At 39.0% G+C, this 21,340-nt stretch overlaps 1 protein-coding gene across 2 annotated transcripts in view; it reads left to right on the forward strand.

Annotated features, from left to right (window-relative positions):
- cc2d2a (coiled-coil and C2 domain containing 2A) overlaps nucleotides 1-21,340 on the forward strand; it is a 190,756-nt gene that overhangs the window by 37,321 nt on the left and 132,095 nt on the right. For both annotated transcript variants that reach the window (XM_059646681.1, XM_059646684.1), the window contains exons 9-10: nucleotides 5,418-5,522; nucleotides 15,412-15,615. In XM_059646681.1, coding sequence (XP_059502664.1) covers nucleotides 5,418-5,522; nucleotides 15,412-15,615 — 309 coding nt within the window. The remainder of the gene's footprint in view (nucleotides 1-5,417; nucleotides 5,523-15,411; nucleotides 15,616-21,340) is intronic.

The following is a 21,340-nucleotide window of genomic DNA, read 5'->3' on the forward strand; positions in this document are numbered from 1 at the left end:
TGTCTTAACAGCAACTAGGCTGTGCATGGGAAGTGATGAATCCTATTTGGCAGTCCAGGAGGGCACATATTTATTTGTTTTCCTTTGGAATCCTATAATGGAAATCATAAGACCACAGCTGCACTGCAGTATTAAACGATGTTATGACTGCCAGAGTCAGGGTTGTTTGCAGAAGATGTGGAAGATATTTCATTAAGATAATTGTCAGCTGGGTATGGAACAAAGAAATAACAGAGCTCTAAAGTGGATTTCCTGCATTCTACTGTAATTGTTAAAGTATAAGTATTTACTTTAGAAATCTGGACCTTATAAACTGATTAAAATCTTAGCTCTGTAATTTACTCAGTGCCTCATCACTTGCCTATCGATGAAAAGCGTAAAAAGCTTGTTTCAAATTTTGTAAAAAGAACATTTGTACAATGAACATCATGAATTTTTTTTATTAAACAGTATTCTAAACAATTTTCTCCAATTGTTTTGAGGTTCGAGCTTTCCTTTACTTACTGTATTTGGTCATCTCATTGCAATGCTCAGGGTTATAATAATAGAAACTATTGTTTCATGAGCCGGACACTGCAGTATCTCTCAAGCTGTGATATGTGCCCCTGAAATTTTGTCATAGGTGGTATGATGAGCATTCTAGTGAGATATTGAATAGATTTCCTCCAGTGTGGAAGCAGGCCCTTTGACCCATTGACTCCACATCAACCCTCCAAAGAGCATCCCACCCAGACCTATCCCATTACCCTGTCCCTGTAATTCTACATTTCCCATGGCTAACGCACCTAACCTACACATCCCTCAACATTATACGCAATTTAGCATGGCTAGTCCACCTATCCTGCATGTCTTTGGACTGTGGGAGGAATCTGGAGCACCAAGAGGAACCTCACACAGACTCAGGGAGAAAGTGCAAACTCCACCCAGACAGTTGCCTGAGAGTGGAATTGAACCTGGGTCCCTGGTGCTTTGAGACAGCAGTGCTGACTACTAAGCCACCATGCTTCCTATCATTGATCACTTGGTTATAAAACACTTGGTAGATTTATTTTTCTAATTAAAAGGAATAACGTGTCAAACACGTTAATTAATATTGCATAGCTCTCTTCACAGAATGGAAAATAAGAAAACATTTTTTTCTTTTCTCTTTAGAAAATTAAACATACATTTTCTTGCCAGTAATGAGTAAATCAGAATCAGATCAGTACTGCCATAAGGAGAGCATATTTATTCTCTGTACATCCTCCCTCCTGGTCCTCTCTCCTGCCTTAGACCATGGTTTGAAATTTTTTCATAAATATAATGGTGAGGCTATCAGTGCTCGTCTTTATTAAGGAGTAAATGAGGCAATGTTTGGCATCTCTTTATGCATTATATGACATGGATATTGGGAGATTGCTGTCTGATTGATTCACTTTAATACTCCAGACGCTTCGGGACATCAGTAACTAGTTGAAAGATTCCACGCCATTTATGTATTTTAATGTTATTTTTGTAGTACTACCCAATAGATACTGTGTAAACACTGTAGGAAATGTAGTGTTTGCTTATTCAAGGCGATTAAATGTTTGACCAGTTATCAGTCACAGTTGCAGATAATTGCTTAGCAGCATAAATTCACTTTTAGGAGCATGGAGTCATATTCCTTTTGACTCACTATTGTACGAGATTTTAATTTCTTTTCTCCTTTATCTTTGGGATTAAGAGAGGGAATAATTATTCCCATCTTCTGTTCCTTCCTCTATTCTATGCATAATGTTGCATTGAGTTAAATATCCTAAATTACCATTGTTGGATTCAACTCTCAGTAAAAGATGGTTAGTTGTCGACATACAAAATTGACTGCCCTGTTATAAAGGTCTCTCATTTCCTGCAGAGTAAGACCATGCTGAAATGGTACTTTGTTTATTGTAAATTGCCGTGCAAAAGTCCATGTGATGTCTTTAAACATTGTGAATGGTGAGCGCTATTCTTTCACCATGGACTGTAAAATTCAAGACTGCATGCTTTTTGTCCTTTGCTCCTCAGTGAGAGTGGGAAAACTGTGCTTTCTTGGGCCAGGTATCAGCCATTTGAACTGAGAGGTGATACTGCCCTGGTAATTTGTTCACCTTTCTGAGTTCATCTTAAAAATGATAGGTGTTGGTGATGAGTAGAATGTCCAAACAAATATCTATGTCATTTACAGTAAAGAACTTGGGTTTCACTGAAATAAGACACATTTTGTTGAAGCTATTCGACTTGCACTTATCAGGAAAAATCTCAAGAAATCAATTCGGGGGAAAGCCAACATTTGTGTTGTATGAGGGAAGAGTGCTGGTTGCTTGGCATATGGACCTTGGTTGGTAGCGCCTTTGCCACATAGAATGCCTCAATTAACCTTGATTGTTCACCACTAACAGGAGCATACTGTCATTCCAAAATGACATTTTGCCCATCACACAAATGACATATGGATATGAAAGAGAGTAGCTGCAGAGATAGTGGATGCATTGATAGTAATCTTCCAAAAATCCTTATCTGGAAAAGTCCCAGGGAATTGGAAAACTGCTAATGTGAAAGAAAGGAAGACATAAGACAGTTAACTATAGGTCAGTTAGCTTAACATCTGTAATTGAGAACATATTAGTATCTATTATAAAGGACATAACAGCAGCAAAGCATTTAGAAATACATTTCTTTTAGTTCATTCGTAGGACATGGGCATTGCTGGCTTGCTCAAGTAGATGTAAACGGTGGATGTAATATATCTGGATTTTCAGAAGACATTTCATAAGGAACCACACAATTTATTAAGGTATGAGCCATGATTTTGAAGTTAATCTATTAGCATGGATAGAGGACTGGCAAACTAAAAGAGCACAGAATTGGGATAAGGGCAACATTTTTAAGATGGCAGACTGTAAAAAGTGGACTGTCACAGAGGATCAGTGCTGGGGTTGCAATTCTTTACAATATATGTTAATAACTTGGATGAGGAATATCAAAGCACTATGGCCAATGTTGCAAATGACAAAAATAAGTTGGAAAGCAAGTGGTGAGGATGACACAAAGACTCTGTGGGGGAATATGAACAGGTTCAGCAAGTGGGTAAAGACCTGGCAAATATAAAGTGGTGAAATGTGAGGTTATGCACTTTGACACGAGAATAGAGGTGCAAAATATTATTTAAATGGAGAAAGACAGCAGGAAGATACAGAGGAGAGAGAGTTGGGAGTCCTCTTCTATGAATAAAAATGCTAGTATCCATGATCAGCATTTGTAGGGAAGGCAAATGAAATGTTGGCCTTCATTTTGAAGGAAATGAGTGTAAAAGTAGTGATGTTTTATTAAAACTGTAGCAGGCACTCATTGGACCACAAATAGAATACTGTTTTTGGGCCCTTGTTTAAGGCAAGATAGACTGGCATTGGAGGCAATTCATAGAAGATTCACTAGGCTGATGCTGGGAGAGGTTGAGCAGTTTGGGCCTGTACTTGTTGCAATTTGGAAGAATGAGCTGCTGAAAATGTAGTAGATTTTTGGGGTTGGCGGGATAAATGTGGAAAGGTTTCCCTTTGTGGGGGAGTCTAAGATCAGAGGGCATGATCTCCAAATAATGGGTTGCATGTTTGAAACCGAGATGAGAAAGAAATGATTTGAGAGTAGTGAATGTGTGGAATTCTTTACCACAGAGGGCTGTCAAGGTTGGGTTGTTAAATATATTTTAGGCTGTGACAAATAGATTGTTAATTAGTAAGGAAATCAAGGTTTTAGGGAGAAAGCAGGAAAGTGAATTGAGGCTTCTCAAATCAACCATTATCTCATTGAATAGCAGGGCAGACTTGATGGACTGAATGGGTCACTTCTCTTCCTTAATTTAATGGTTTTACTATGGTCTTATGAATTTCATTGTAGGTGTGATGCCAAGTATGTAGGCTGTGTGCCCCAATGACTAATGGATAATCTCAAACCTTTTGCAACAAGCAAGTTCCATTGATACCAAAACAGCCCACACTTTCAAAATTTACCACATGATATTCAACATTAAATGCGACTGTACAATTGGATGAGATTTACTGGATAATTCTCAGTATGTGTAGAATTACACTAAAAACCAATTTAGGAATGCCAGTCAGCCTGTCAGTGTGGCGCACTTGCATATACTTTATGTTAACACACAGGACTCATATTTTGCAGACAGCAAGAGCATATGCATGCACTGAGCCTGTTTCAACTCCGCAAGATTGGTGACAGCCACTTGCTGGTTTATTTCTCTGCACGATGCCCCGACCAATCAAAATTGATGTGCTTGATTTAAAATTTAAGCAAAGCTTGGCTGTACATCATTAAGAGATACATTTTCCAACATCTCTACCAATCAATGTCCACTTGCCAACTAATTAGCGTTCTCCTTTCGTACAGTATAAATGTTGGTTTTCTGCTTGAATAATATTCTTGACGAATGCAAGACAAAAGCTTTGACAAAATATATCGTCTTTAAACAAAATTCAAATACCCCTGTCTCTCAACAACTGAATGGATGTTTTTTCGGAATATAACCTATGTTTCCCAGAATCTGCGGGCTAGATTTCAGTTTCTTCGTGGTGTGAGGGTTGTGGAATGAAAACTGAGCCTTCTCCTTATTTCTGCTTACCTCTTCTGAGTTCATCCATTCAGCTATTAGATTGGCTTCTTTTCCACTGGACAGCCACCAATTGATAATCAGAACTGCAAACTGAAGCTCCACCTCTAACTGGGGAACTGGGTTGAGAGGTCATGGGGTAGAACGGTAAGGTTGCAAACATGGGGACTGTCATAATTGCAGGTGTTGAAGGCCTCCTGCTCTATGAATCTCTGTTTATATTTTACTGGTGTAAAGAAAGTGAAGAAATGAGTTTAATAATTGTGCAGGAGCAGCCAGCTTCATGAGCAGCGTCTGCTGCTACAATTAAGCAGGTCTTTTCATCGGCCCATGTGCTACCTTAGCATAGCTGCTGGGAACACTCCCAGACCTTTTTACATCTGATGCTCAAAAAATGCTGTGGGCAGTGGAAAAAGTTGCACGTGATTGCAATTTGGCAGTAGCCTGCTCATGAATAGTTTCAGCATGGCAGGTGGCTTAATGATTTACATGTCTGCTTGTTTTGCGTAACTTTAGAGATTAGCGTGATGATGTCATTATTGCTAACCAGTCATCATCACATCTTATTTTACGTTTATGGTGTGTTTGGAGGATAGCACCTTACACAGTTCATGGTATAAAATCCAGCCTAGTGCAAGGCATATTTAACACCTTGTTAGTCATATTTTACTTGAAATTATTTTGCTGTAGGCAATATAAGAATCCTGTTGTGACCCAAATCCCATTGCTAGCAGTCAGGAACTAAAGATTATGTAATAATGTAGTCAATGTAGTGTTATTGTTGCATATTCAGGTGGATGAAGAGGACGCAAAGACAGCAGGAGTTGATGAGTTACCCCATCCTCCTTCAAAAGTGAGGTTTCGTGACATAGCAAACAAAGTAAAGCAGAAATCGAAGGCAAGCTTTCCAGATTAAATCACGCAAGTTTTCTTTCATGTTTTTAGTCATTATCACTATTCATGTTGTGTAATTAAATTAACTCAAATTAACATTTGTGGTAAATTATATAATTAGAGTTTGGAAGCCAGCATACCTTTTTCAGTTGATCACAGCCTTCTCTAAGACAATATTCTGCAATTGGGCACCACTTTTTCAACAATCCTGAGGGTACTAATAGCTACATGAGCAATCAGTTCAAGGTAATTGGTTGAACTTGTACTGTGGATCATTTACATTTGCTAAAAGTGACATACTTTCTTAAATAGGGCCCTGTTGTCTGTGAACAAAAGAAATTTGTTCAAGTTGCACCTTTTGTTTTGAAATATCACTGAGCTTGAGAAGCCTACTGATTCCTGTTTTCTCCACAATAACACTTTGGCCAAGCTGTGTTGACTTATCAATTCTTCAGCATCCTTTTCTCCTGTGCTGAAAATTGGCATGATTGTTTGAAAGTTGGCATTCTTGAATTTGTTCTGAGTGAAAAATGAAAAAAAAGGCAACTTATTTTTTGTTTCAGCAATATTCAAGCTGTATACCATTAAGCAACTGCTTTAGATGATTATGCTTAACAGCATTGCTTTAAATGATATCTCAATTCTGTGCAATCAGCATTTTGGAACCATTATTCTATTTAGTTTTCAGCAGTCAAATATTTTCTCTTCCCCATCTTTAACCTTATCCCTTTTTTTCCAAAATGTGAGATTCTGGTGTGCCAGATTGCTTTAATATTCTTCTCCATGCCTTATTCCATAGCTCTTTGAGCTGATAATGTTGACCTGAATTTCTTTCCTTACTCTTATTCCTTTTATTCATTTCCTGTTACTTAATGCTTTAGCCATAGTGACCAATTCCTTTTGATCAGTTTTATCACAATCTCTTTTGCTCCCATGATTTGAGTACAAAAATCTCTTGCATTTCAGTGCAATACCAAAGGAATGCTGTTTTGGCAGAAGTGCTGATTTTCAGATGAGATGTTAAGCAGAGGTTTTGTCTTCTCTCTCAAGTTGATATAAAAGATCTTGGCGTACTATTTCAACAAAGAATAAAGGTATTATCCCAGCACCCTGACTGAGATTTATTCTCAATCAACATTGCATATTGAATTAGACAGTTTCATCATTCTCTGTACAATCATTATTACATTGCTGTGAATGGGAGCTTGTATGTGCAAATTGGCTGTCACATTTTATGTATTATAGTGTGAGTACTGTTCAAAAATGTATTTCAGCTGTTGTAAAATATTTTGGAAAGTCTGTAAATCATGAAGTTCACTATTTAAATGCGAGTCCATCTTTCTTCATCTTCAAAACCTTCTACCAAACTTGATTTCCAATTAACTGGTCATCTTTTTGTTGTTTGCATTTTTCTGAGATATCTTTCCTATAATCAGGTGATAGGTTATCCAAATAGACTTTGAAACTTGGAAGTACTATTCATTTGTTTTAGCCATATTTTCTGCAGCTTTATCATCAACCAAGATTACTGGTTGTTTGTTTCTGTGAGCCATTTATCTATCCATATGCTAATAACCATACTTTGAAATTCTTGGGCCACAGTCCTGGCAGGACCAGAGAGCCAAATTGTAACCCTCTATGCCCAAGCCCAAAGGTGTGGTCTGCATACTCAACTGTAAAGGGAAGTGCTACCTGCATTGCTGCATTAAGAGCTTTTCTCCAGTAAGGTGCTCCATGCCCAGTTGGAATGGTGCCAGCCTCTAAAATATCAGAGCAGGCACTGGATGGAGCCAACCAAAAGCCTTTCTTTGAACATCTCCCAACGGCACAAGGAAACATCATGGGAAAGTTATCAATGCTAGGCAATATGGTACAAGTATTCACCATTCTGAGAAGGTGCTGTAGAATGGTTAGTCGGTCAGTAGGTCTAGAAAGAGACATCTTTGAATCGATGTTAAACACAGTAATTTTAGATCATAGAGCAGCAGAAATGTGATTGTACAGAGAATGACGGGACTGTCTAATTCACTTCCAGACTTGATGGTTAAAACAGAAACTGTACAGTTTTAAAGTTAACTTCATTGGGTGAAGGGTTACAGATCCAGTGCTGGTGTAGTGTCTTGGACTGTTTGCTTCTATGGAGGGTAAGTGCCCCAGTTGTAAGTGTTGTATTTGTGATGTATTTATAAAGTTAGCAAATAAGATCTTCCTGAATTTGTTAAGAACTTATATTAACATCGTGCATTAGATTTCTGAAGCTCTATATGGACTGAATGGGTCAAACCTTCTGGTTTGGTGGGGCTGGAACAGGAGGAAGAGCGTAAGATCTCAGCTTGATTTTACAGAGATACTTGGTTGGGGAAGAGTTTTGGTGGATTGTGTTTTATTGCAATTTCTTACCAATTTTATGCCTAAAGGCCCCAAAAAAAACTCTTGTTCCACCCTCCACAAACCCCAAGAAATTTGGAGCTTCTGCTCATTTGCATGAACTTCATTTACATGAATCAGATTACAGCAGGGAAACCCACTTTCCCTGAAATCATATCGTTTCTGAGAGCCAGGCATATTCTTGCGACTGGCTATATACAGAACAAGGGCTTGATTTCTCTCCACAGATGTTGCCAGAGCTGTGGAATTTTTCAGCAATCTCTGTTTTGTTTCTGATTTCCAGCATTTGGTTATGCCTAGCCTTATTGGGAACTGAGCTCCTGCAACTGAGAATTTTTAAACAATGCTATTTTGCTAAGATTCTGAAATGTCTAAGTTGTTTGTTTAGTATTCCACCTGCATACCACCCACCATGTATTTTCTTTCTTGCAAAGTCTACTGAGCAGGATATTCATGTAAGACGCAGACAGTTTACTTATTTAAGGTTCAGTGTTTTAACTTTCAACAGATCCTTATGAATGGAAAATGTTACAAAACTGAACAGTGTGAGTTCTTATAACATATATGATTTACAATTGTCAATACTTTGACAGTTACACAGCAGACTTAGGTGAATGACTGTCAGTGCCAACATTTTTCAGCTGTTGGTATTGCGAACTAGAAATGTTTGGATTATGTCAATATATCTGCAAAACAGATATCATTGTAAGATCTAGAGATAAAAACAGTGTTGAGCTGGAGAAATGCAGCAGGCCAGGCAGCATCAGAGGAGCCGGAAAGTTGACGTTTCGAGCCGGGACAATATGAAGGAGGATTCCAACCTGAAACATCAGCTTTCCTGACCTGCTGTGTTCCCCCAGCTCCACGCTGTGTTCCCCCAGCTCCACACTCTGTTCCCCCAGCTCCACGCTGTGTTATCTCTGACCACAGCTTCGGCAGTTCTTACTATCTCATTGTAAGATCACCTGGATACTACATGTAATAATAATTACATAAGTCAAGATGTAGGGGGCTCAGTTTTCATCTGAGTGCAGAGGAATAATGTGATGTATGAACGGCCGTATTTCTCTTTGGAGGAAATTGTGTTTTTTTTCTGCATTCCTAACTTGGCACCATTTTCCTCTGGCCACTTTGTGGGTCATGAATGTAAAATGTAAAAAGGACACAAACCTGCTCTTGCTGAGTGGGTTCCCCATTTTAATGGTGGATAAAAATTGGATTTTCTCCATTTTAGTGTGATGGTGAGTGTTCTTGGAAGCCTGTTAAAAGCATGTCAGGTCTGAGAATTCATAAAGAAAATTAAAATCTATTGAGGGGGTGTGGAACATTGTCAAAGGTACGTGAAACCTTTAAGTGTCACTATTATGTACTGTATTACAATGTAGATATGTTGTTAATGCGGTGATTTCTCATACAGATTTATCCTTCAAAGAGGAACTTACTCTTCCATTGATCAGCTTGTACGTTTGTTTGCATGAAGTACAGTGTTGCTGTATTGGAGACAGAGAGAGCACTAGAATACAGTGAAAAATGTCCTGTCAACTGCAGCTATCATATTTTCTGCCGTGGGTTAAACAGTTCTGACTGATTCTAAAAATAACTGGTTTTGACACTTTGAAAAATATCTACTCTTGTTAAAAAGTCTAACCACAGTACATTTGATTGACAGGCACTCTGCTCTGATATTGAAATGAGCATCTTCCACTCTTCTTAGTGAGCAGCCTATTGTTTTAACAGCTGTGGTCATGATCAGCGCTTTAGTTGAGTTTGAAGTATGGCTGAGCTTCAGTACAGTAGGTGTTCCTTTCATCAGAAAATTAAAGACTGTTTCAAGAAGCCTTAAAAACAAATTGTGTGTTTGATATGCTTTCTGGTTTTGTTGACACATGCAAATTGGAATGCAAGGTTTCTTACACATGGAAGAATGCATGTTTTTCTCAGAGTATCAACGATTCACAGAACTTTACTACATGGATACAGGTCTTTGCACCAAGGATTATAAAACAATTTCTCTTGATATTGTATGAAATCTGAAAACTTTATGTGCTGCATTCTGGGCGAGTGGCTATGTCGAAAAAAATGGGCATAGAGGTATCTGCGGAGACATAGGCTGACATAAATTTGTGTGTAGAGTGGGGCAGGGACAAGAAGAATTAGGTTCAGGGGTCTCTACTGCATTGGAAGCCTAGAATCTCTGGTGAATCGTGGGCCTACTAATCAATCCGATGTAAAAAAGCCAAACATAAAGTCACATTTGGATTGGTTATGCAGTTTTCAAAATGTGAAAGTGCGGAGAGAAGGTTTCTCCCCAAGTCCAGAGCTGGGTTTTGGCCCGTGTACTCCCTTAATGGTTTAAAATAGTAAGATAATGAAATTTAGTGAGCAAATAGTTAGTCTTGCAAGAATGGTTGCTCACCATGCTCAAACAATGCAGAATAGTATTCACCAGAATCAATGGAATGGTGAGCTACAAGTCAGCTGCAGTAACATTGGTTTTATCAGAATATATCTTCAACATAGTATCCATATTCAAGTGCTAGAGGCACTGCTATGAAGAGCCCAAAGCTAATCCCTAATGTAGAGGTCTGTGTTGAAATAACAAAGAACAAAGAAAATTACAGCACAGGAACAGGCCCTTCGGCCCTCCAAGCCTGCGCCGATCGAGATCCTCTGTCTAACCTGCCATCTATTTTCTAATGGTCTGTGTCCATTTGCTCCCTGCCCATCCATGTACCTGTCCAAGTACATCTTAAAAGATGCTAACGTGTCTGCGTCTACCACCTCCGCTGGCAATGCGTTCCAGGCACCCACCACCCTCTGTGTAAAGAACTTTCCACGCATATCTCCCTTAAACTTTCCTCCTCTCACTTTGAACTCATGTCCCCGAGGAATTGAGTCCCTCACTCTGAGAGAAAGCTTTTTGTTACTCACCCTGTCTATACCCCTCATGATTTTGTAGACCTCAATCAGGTACCCCTTCAATCTCCATCTTTCTAATGAAAATAATCCTAATCTACTCAACCTCTCTTCATAGCCAGCACCCTCCATACCAGGCAACATCCTGGTGAACCTCCTCTGTACCCTCTCCAAAGCATCCACATCCTTTTGGTAATGTGGCGACCAGAACTGCACACAGCACTCCAAATGTGGCCGAACCAAAGTCCTATACAAGTGCAACATGACCTGTCAACTCTTGTACTCAATACCCCACCCAATGAAGGAAAGTATACCATATGCCCTCTTGACCACCCTGTTGACCTGTGTTGTCACCTTCAGGGAACAATGGACCGCAACACCAAGATCTCTCTGTTCATCAATTTTCCCTAGGACTTTTCCATTTACTGTATAGTTCGCCCTTGAATTAGATCTTCCAAAATGCATCACCTTGCATTTGCCCGGATTGAACTCGATCTGCCATTTATCTGCCTAACTCTCCAGTCTATCTATATTCTGCTGTAATCTCTGACAGTCCCCTTCACTATCTGCTACTCCACCAATCTTAGTGTCATCTGCAAACTTGTTGATCAGATCACCTATATCTTCTTCCAAATCATTTACATACATCACAAACAACAGTGGTCCCAGCACAGATCCCTGTGGAACACCACTAGTCACAGGTCTCCAGTTTGAGAAACCCCCTTCTACTAGTACTCTCTGTCTCCTGTTGCCTAGCCAGTTTTTTTTATCCATCTAGCTAGCACACCCTGGACCCCATATGACTTCACTTTCTCCATCAGCCTGCCATGGGGAACCTTATCAAACGCCTTACTGAAGTCCATGTATATGACATCTACAGCCTTTCCTTCATCAATCAACTTGGAAAGTAGGCATGCGGAATTTGATTTTATGAATGACTGTTAAAGCTATGGAAAAAAAAATTATGAAATGATACTTTAAATTTGAGAACAGGATAGTGCCACAAATTAAAACAAATAAAATGTATATTTGGGACAGCTAGCAGGAAATTGTTCACATCAGCAGTGATGTGTGTGTGGAAGCAGCCAGTTGAAGTAGTGGGGGTAAATAACCTGGTAACATGCATTACTCACTGGAATGGCAGATAAAGCAAGTAAAGAGAGCCAGATGACCTTCCTTAGCTGTAACTGCCCAATAAAATGGAAATGGTAAATGCACAGCAGAACGTATTTAAAAGAGACGTCAAAATTTCTGAAAGAAAGGTGTAAAATTTGTCAAAGTTGGTCAGCCCTAGTAATGGGCCCCACAGAAAATGTGAACCCATTTGCTATAAAGCCTGTCCAATGATCTTCTGCGCGCAGTCAGAGTTTAATTTTATTGCAAATTTTCAGCATTTGTGTTTCTTTAGCTAAATGTTTTGTTTGAATTTAATGATGTGCTTTCACGAAAGGAAAACCGAAAGTCTCTTCCAAGAGAATTATAAATGCATAATTTTCTACATTGAAACATTCAGTATTTTTCAACAGTTACTTAACGTTTGATTTGCCTATAGTTGAGATGCTCCAATTTGCCTCTTTAACTGAACTGGCCATTTTCTTCTTTTCCTTTTTTTAATTTTTTTAGATTGCTTACACTTTGCCCCGAATAAAATAGTGCTGATCAGAGTTTTCTTTTCATTTACATTAGTAAGAGATTCCAGATGGTGAGACATTAATATTTGTACTTAGTTGCCAAATATATTTAATATTGAAACAGGATATTTTGCTTATAACCAAGTTTAACAAGAGTGATGTCATGTAATTATAATTAATGCTCTTTATTAGCACCTAATTTCCTATTAGTATATAACTGACTTATGAAATATTGCTTAATAACTATTATTTCACATTACTGGTTAGACAATGAAACATAGGCACCGGATACTGCTACAGACCCTGACAAAATTCCAGCAATAGTATTGTGCTCCAGAATTAGCTGTGTCTTTAGCCAAGCTGTTCCAGTGCAGCTGCATTGCTGGCATCCACGTGGCAATGTGAAAAATTTCCTAGGTATTTCCTGCCCACAAAAAGCAGGACAAATCCAACCTGACTGTTTACCACCCAGTAGTCTACTCTTGATCATCAGCAAAGTGGTACAAGGGTTCATTGACATTGCTATCAAGTGTGGTACACGGCCAAGAATTATCTGGTCACTGCCCAGTTTGGGTTTTTCCAGGGCTACACTCTCCATTCTTAATCTCGTTAGATAGTTCATCATGGACAAGAGTGCTGATTTCCAGTGCAATGCTGTCAGTGAATGCCACTGAAATCAAAGCAACTTTGACAGAATGTGGCATCAAGGAGTCCCTGGGCATCCCTGGACATTACTGCAGGATTTCCTTCGGGGTAGTATTTTAGAGCCAACCATCTTCATGCTGCTGCACCCAAGACCTTCAGTCTACATTAAGGTCAGAAATGGGGAGGTTTGCTGATAATTCCATAATGTTCACTCTAGTTCTAACTTCTAAGTTACTGAAGCAGACTCTGTCTTCATGCAGCAGGATCTGAACAACAGTTAGCTTTGACCTGATAAGTGGCAAGTAATGTGCATCTGAGACAAGTGCCAGACAATGACCATTTCCAATAAAAAAGAAACTAAGCATCACTGCTTGACATTGAATGGCAATGCCAAGCCTGAATACCCCACTTGGGATTACCTTTAACCAGACTAGCGGTAAATATGGTTGCTCCAAAAGCAGGTCAGATGCTGAGAATTTTGTAACAGATAATCCACCTTTTGACTTTGCAAGGCCTATCAAACATCTACAAGGCAAAATACAGGAGTGTGGTGGAATAATTTCCATGTGCGTTGATGAGAGAAGCTCAAAAAACAATCAAAAGACAAGTCAGTTCACTTGTTTGGAATCCCCTCCATGCAGACCTTCAGCATTCACTCCCTTCATCACTGACACACAGTGGCAATAATGTATGCCATCTAAGAAATGCACAGCAGTAGCTCGCAAAGATGCCATCAATAAAACCTTCCAAACCAGTGACCTTCATGACCTAGACTTCAAGGAAGCAGTTGCTTAGGGTTAAAATCATGGGACTCCCTCTCTGTTAGTACTATGGGTGTGAAAAGCGCCCCTTTCACTACCCAGCACATGGACTGCAGTAGTTCAGGCAGGCAACTCAGAATCGATTAGAGAGGAGAATAAATACCTGAATAGTTGTGTACTCCAGTAATTTTTTTGAAAAATGTCTTTAAATTATGCTCGGGCAAAGTGCATCTGATTAAATCAGGGCAACATAGTTGTACTTTGCTTTTGGACATGTATTTGCTATGTAACTTCTTTGCGAAAGAATTTTAAAATATTATCCAATCTATATGCAAACTGGTAAATTACAATTCCAAGTCAATAAGTTTTTTTTTATGCAATGACTAAATCTCCCAAATTCCACAATGTGAGAAAATAGGATTTTTTAAAAGTCAAGAGATGGTTTATTTTCCTTAATTGTATAATTCCTATTGACACTTCCATGTTAAAGGGATTCTACATGTCAGCTTTTGGCTTTCCCTTCTATCCTTTCTGCTATATTTTCGCAGATCGCTCTTCACCCTAAAAAGTGTATAATTCATCACTTATGCAACCAACTAAGTCCTTCATTTGCTTGCAAATCATTAGGACATGGTCTTCAAGCAACTAAAACCAGTTGAATGTTTTAAAATGTAGAGTTTCAAAAGAAAATCTGAATAAACAGCACATTACCTGAGATATCATGTCATTATTTGGATGCCAATGCTGGGGACGGTATTATACACTGGAAATTATTGATCCAGTTTACAGAGTTTTGAAAATAAGGAAAATAACTGTATGAATAGTACACTTCCCCAATAATTATTCTGCTCTGAGAAATATAGGAGCCATACAATGTGCCAGCATAGCATATTTAGAAGATGTGTCATCACATTTTCATTGTGACACACAGTGAGGTTTCAGTACAAGTATTTATCTATTAAATGTTAGACTGAATTCAGTACCTGAGCATAATGTACATACTTCTACCGTGGTTTTCATAATTAAAAGAACTACAGATACTGGAAATCAGAAACAAAAACAAATTGACGGAAAAATCACAGCAAGTCTGGCAGCATCTGTGGAGAGAAAACCAAGTTAATGTTTAGGATCCGGTGAAACTGCTTCAGAACCTTTCTATTTGTGATGCTGTGTTGAGGTCATATCCCAGTTGCTGTTAAATGAAGAGGAACTGAATTTGTAGAACAGTTTCCACTACTGGTATGGCACAACAATGGTTTAATATTGATACCGGAAATGATGAAGAAATGGAGATCATAATGATGAGGTTTGTGCTTTTAAGGATTAATGGACTGGTATACATGCCAGTCATGCCTGATTTGTATTATTTCATATTTAGTCTCTCCTTGCAGAAGAAAAACGTATTCAGATTTTGCGTAAGTATGAGTTTTTGCATTTGTAGCAAATTTGTCGGTAGCATCACTACTTGTCTTTTCAGTTGAAAAATCTGCACATTTCTCAGCATAACATTGCTGTTGGTTTGTTTGATTTGATATGTTTATGTAATTTACAGGATGGGTTTCCTTCTGCTGAAGAGGCATATAACTTCTTCACCTTCAATTTTGACCCTGAACCTGAAGAGGCAGAGGAAAAGTCAAAAAAGCAGAAACAACTTGGAGCACTGAAAAGTATTGGCCGTGAAGATGAACTGGAGGATAATGAGGATGGGGAGGAGTCAGCTGTCAGAACGGAAGTGGAGGAAGAAGAAGAGGGAGAGGTAAACAGTACAGTAGCATCTCAAAGGAAATATGTGTTGTCCATCTTTTTTGTGATCTAAATGCATGATCATACCAGGATAAATTTTATACCTGCTCCTTTATAGTCTTACGGAAAAGGAAAATTCAAACCCCTCTGATAATTAAACCAAAACACAAGCCCCAATTTTTACGATGGGAGTAGAGTTTCCTTTCTAATAATTACCCCCGAAATGCCCAGAGAAGCTCTTCTTTCCCATGGTAATCTGTTAGAAGACTGCTTAAAAGAGAGAAACTCCCTGGTCTATCCCATAAATAACAAGTAACAATTTATTTATTTAACCTTAACAATGAACAAATTAGCAGAATTACTAACAAACCAAACAATTACCCCTGAGTACTAAACATTCCCTAACTGAACTAAATTCTACTGGAATGCTGTTCAAACAAACACAAGCCCCGTTTATATAAACCCAATTAATAAATAATCTCTCCGAGTGTACAGTATGTATCTTGTGGAAAGTTTCCACTTCTCCCTTGATCATCTGTCAGGAGTGTCTTCTCTTTCTGCCGTTCTGTCTATAATTTCTTCTGTGAGGGCTTTGAACTAAAAAAAATGTTGTGGTACCTTTGGAACTTCTTACAGAGCTTAATGATTCTGTGAGAAAGCCACATTTATGTCTCAGATGGCGGGTTTGCTTTCACTTCAGATAGCAGTTGCTTTCTGGTGATTTTCCAAATGCCCTTTTTTTTAATTCTCCTTGATGACCTGTCCATTTCTTACACTAGGATTTGTCCCAAGTTGTCAGCACCATCAGATTTAAATTCACTTGGCTTTCAGTATCTAGGGCCTGGTTTAAATTAATTGGCTAAATTCAAAAACCTGTTGTCTTGGCAAAAATGCTGCTTTGCTTATTAACAGTATAACTCTTCAATACACATTTCGATTCATGAACTGTCTGTAATCTGCAGCTGCTTGCAGACATATTTTTCTGTATAAATCACCAAGCTTAGTTCAGCACTCTATCTCTTAAAGGAACCACACATTTTTTTCTCCCATGTTATTTTTACAAACCCTTTCTAACTTCCTGCCTTCCAATTCATGAGTATTCTACACAACTTTGTAACGATGGTAATACTATATCTTTTATTCTGCTTCATATATTTACTGCAGTTTTTTTCAAGTACGTTATCAATCAGCTAAACATGCTAAAAGATTAATAGGCTCCACATTATGGATTTTGCTCAGAATTAACTTTTCTCTTACTTTTACATCACAACTTGAAAGGAACAGAAGTATGTTAAAATAGCAGTTAGAAAGGTCTCTATTTGTACCTTGTTAACTGTTCTCAATTGGGATAGCCATTGATTGACAACAAACCTGCCAAGGATGTGATGTATGAGGTAATGATTGTGAACGTGTTAATGTGGGAGACTGAATTAAGCCCCATGTGATCTGATGATGCCATATAGTTTTAGGAGGGGAAAAGAGGAGTTTTGCATTAGATCCTGACGGATTCAGAGTAGTCATCATTATTTGCTGGTTACCTAAGTACACATAATAACTAAGACAATGTGACATGTATCAATTGCTGTTATGCAATAAGCAACATAATGTTAAGACAATTTCCTCTTCTCATTAAGATTTGCTAGTGGTTCATCTTCTACCACTGATAACCAAATTAGCACTTGGACCCACTTTAGAAAGGTGGATTTCCCCTGATAACAATATTTTGATTAGCTTCTTTTGCAGTTCTGTAAGTTTCGTTTTGCCATTCACTTATTCCTCTTTTTTAGTGTTCCATCAGAGGCTGTCTAACTTGTTTACAATTTTTTTACCAAGAGTTGAAAAGTGGATTGGGTTTTGTGGGTCAGGAGATCCATATTCAAGTCTACTGACCCTGGAGATGTGCCAATTGTATGCCCACAAAGTCTGCATAGTTCCATTGGCTGGATGGCTAGCTTGCAAAACAGAGCAACGTCATCAGTGTGGGTTCAATTCCTGCCCTGGCTGAGTTGCCTTGAGGGACTCTCTTTCTCAACCTCTCCTCTTGCCACCAGTCATCTCTCTCTAATGAGAGCAGCCATACCTTTTAACTTCTATTAGAGATATTACGTAACATATTTTTGGACTACAAGATGCAATTATCAAGGAAGTCATGCGAGATGAAAATTTCTTTTCCAGCTGATGAATACAGTGACAGGACTAGAATCAGCTTATGAATCAGGATAGCACAGGAAGCAAAGGTAGTTGACTCCATGTAAGTCAGTAACATTTTCTTTCTATTTTTCAAAAAAATTACTTTTCTCATCTGTGGATTGAAGTGACAACCAGGATGTAAAATTACCCAAAAAGTATTTTAGGAAGCAGCATCGTGATTTGAACTGTGTGTGATAACTATAGAACATGTACCTCGATTGAAATATTTTGAAATTGCTGTGTAGCTAAGTTAACTTTGGTAATGTAGTTCTGACATTGTGAAAATTATCACAGAGCAGATACGTAGATCAGAGAAGGTACAGCAAGGAACAGGCACTTCACCAACCATATCTGTGCCAACCATGATGCCATTTTAACCAATCCCATCTACCTGGGCATAGTCCATGTACCTCTGTTGCCTGCCTGTGCCTGTCTAAATACTCTTAAATATTGCTATCATATCTGCTCCTACCAGTTCTTCGCTAGTGTATTCCAGGCACCTACCTCAGTGTAAAAGAATTTGCCTTTAAACATCTCCTTTAAATGTTTCCTCCTCTCATCTTAAACCTACAACCCCTAATATGTGACATTTCCACCCTCAGAAAATAACTCCAACTGATCCATCCTTCCATGTGTCTCATAATTTTATGTAGTTACGTCAGGTTACTCCTCGGCTTCCAAAGCTCTAGCAAAAACAATCCAGGTTTGACAAAGAAATAGTAGGATCTGCCGATGCTGGAGTCTGAGATAACAAGGTGTAGAGCTGGATGAACACAGCAGGCCAGGCAGCATCAGAGGAGCAGGAAGGCTGATGTTTCGGGTGTGGACCCTTCCAATCCCACCTCTTTACCTATACTCACTTTTACTGGTGTCATCCCCACCTCCTTGACCTGTCCATCTTCTCTCCACCTATTTGCTCCTCTGTCCACCTTCTATCATTGCCTCCCGTTCTCTATTTATTTCAGAGCTCCCTCCCCCTCCCCCATTTCTGAAGAAGGGTCCAGACCTGAAATGTCAGCTTTTCTGCTTCTCTGATGCTGCCTGGCCTGCTGTGTTCATCCAGCTCCAACTGTGTTATCCCAGGTTTGACAAATGTCTCTTTATAGCTACTATACTCTGATGCAGGTAATAACTGGTAAACCTCTTTTTTACCCTCTCCAAAGCCACATGCTTTCTAGAGTGTGGTGACCAGAGCTGTGTACAATATTCCAAATGTAAACTGACTAAAATTTATACAGCCAATACTACATAAATTATAATGTAATATGAATGCATGAATTAGAATAAATTAGTTTTATTGTCACATGCACTCGAATGAGTGCAGTGAAAAGTTTGCAAAGTTGCTGCTTATGGCTCCATCTTAGGCACAAGGTACCTAAGTACAGATGCTTAAGTTTTTGGTGCAAAATTGAAGGAATAATAAATAAAAGTTCAGCATAAGAATAAAAGGTTTTTAAAAAACGCACTCGAATTACAGTACTTTTTAGCCCAGTCCATGCCAGCAGGTGTCCTCCTGATTGCACTGGACCAAGTCTCCAGACCATGCCAGGCTTCAAAACTCCGCAAGGGCCCCAGCTCCACACAACAGCCCCAGGACCACACTCCCCTCCCCCCCACCCATCCCGAACCGGGACTTGCCTACCTCATTCCCCTCCAAGTACGTTTTAAAAAATGAAAAGTTCTAACAGTAAAACTCAAGAAAAGAGAAAAAAATGTATTTCTGGTAAGCTCAGTCATAAAATTGTTTTCCTGCTTCTTGGCATTTTATACTTCAATTTTACCCTGAAGGAATAAAATGACAAATGCTGTCATGAATGGGGTAACTGTCAAAGATGTAGATGCACTTTGCATATAGATTCCCAACTGCTTAAATGACTGATCAGAAAACGGAGTCCAAGTTTCTAAAAATGTTCTGTAACTAAACTGAGATCCTTGTTGTTGACAAAAAGAGAAAATTATGTTATGATTGTCGCCCGGTGAAGGAAGTATGTCTCAATCTTTAGGTTTGAATTGCACTTCACTAAACCTCACCTACTGTATTTGTTGCTCTCAATGTGGTCTACTCTACACTGAACAGGCAAAATGCAGACTGGTGACCATTACTCGGGGCATCTACATTCTGTCCGCAAAAATGAAAGAGTTTTCTGTTACCTGCCACTTCCACTGTGCTCCCTGGCCAACATCTCTGACTCAGGCTTGCTGCAGTGCTCCAGCAAAGCTCATCGTGAGCTAGAAGATCAGCATCTCATTTTCCACTTGGGATCCGTGCAGTGTCCGGGATTCATTATTGAGTTCAATAATTTTAGGACCTGAGCGCCATGTCCTTACCCTAACACCAGGACATGCCATCACATGGACTGCTACCATAAACAATCTTCTGTCAGCCACCAATGAGCCCCATTAGCAACTGTTGATTCTTCTGTGCTGATCTTTACTCAGCCCTTTTTCCATTCTTGATAACAAAGTGTGTAGCTGGATGAACACAGCAGGCCAAGCAGCATCTCAGGAGCACAAAAGCTGACGTTTCGGGGTTAGACCCTTGAAGGGCCTAGGTCTAAAACGTCAGCTTTTGTGCTCCTGAGATGCTGCTTGGCCTGCTGTGTTCATCCAGCTACACATTTTGTTATCTTGGATTCTCCAGCATCTGCAGTTCCCATTATCTCTTTTTCCATTCTGACTGTGTTTCTCCGTCACTGAGCTCCATCTCCACCTATTGTTTATTCTTGCCCAACACCTCCTCCAGCCCATCTTCAGCATGTATACCAACCTTTGCCGTGCTAAAACCAGTTCTTAAGAAGGGTCACTGGACCCAAACATTAATTTGTCTTTTTCTCCGCAGATGCTGGCAGTGTTTCTTTTCAGCAATTTCTGTTTCTGATTTCCTGCGTCTTCGGTTCTTTGTTTTCTTTTTGTAGAATCATACATTTTTACTCACAGAAGATCACACTATCTATTTCACTTGTAGAATACAGAAATTATCTCGTTTTTTTAATGGTTAGAGTGAGGGAATAGCTTCCAATACAGGAGTAAAAGCATTGCCCTTGGTGCAGAACTGAAAAAAAAATCACATTAGGAAGACATGGCAATAGAGCTAATGATATCTGGAACATTTAGTTTCAAAGATGGGCCAAATGGAACGCAGAATTGGACTTCTTGGAGTAAACAATTCTTTATATATAGATTTGCTTTCAAAACAGATCACTTTTCACTGCTGTCAATGCTGCAGAGACTTCAGATTGCAAGAGACAACCCGAGCATTCAGTCAGCCAATTTGCAGTATACCCAGATAAGAGCTCATTGACATATCCTCAACTCAGAATACAACACAGATTGCTGAGCAAATACTCCTCTAATGTATTTAAGTCTGATGTAGATGGTTAGATGATTCAGAAGATGCAACTTCAGAATAACAGATTTATTTTTCATACTTTCTGAAGAAGAATTTGTGCCACTGACCAAGGTCAATGCCAAGCAAGATATAATCCTCAATTACCTTAATCGAGGAAGCAAACATGGCTGTTTTACTAGTAATAAAATCACTGAAGGAT

The sequence above is a fragment of the Stegostoma tigrinum genome, chromosome 1, assembly GCF_030684315.1.
Source record: "Stegostoma tigrinum isolate sSteTig4 chromosome 1, sSteTig4.hap1, whole genome shotgun sequence".
In the NCBI taxonomy this organism is placed as follows: domain Eukaryota; kingdom Metazoa; phylum Chordata; class Chondrichthyes; order Orectolobiformes; family Stegostomatidae; genus Stegostoma; species Stegostoma tigrinum.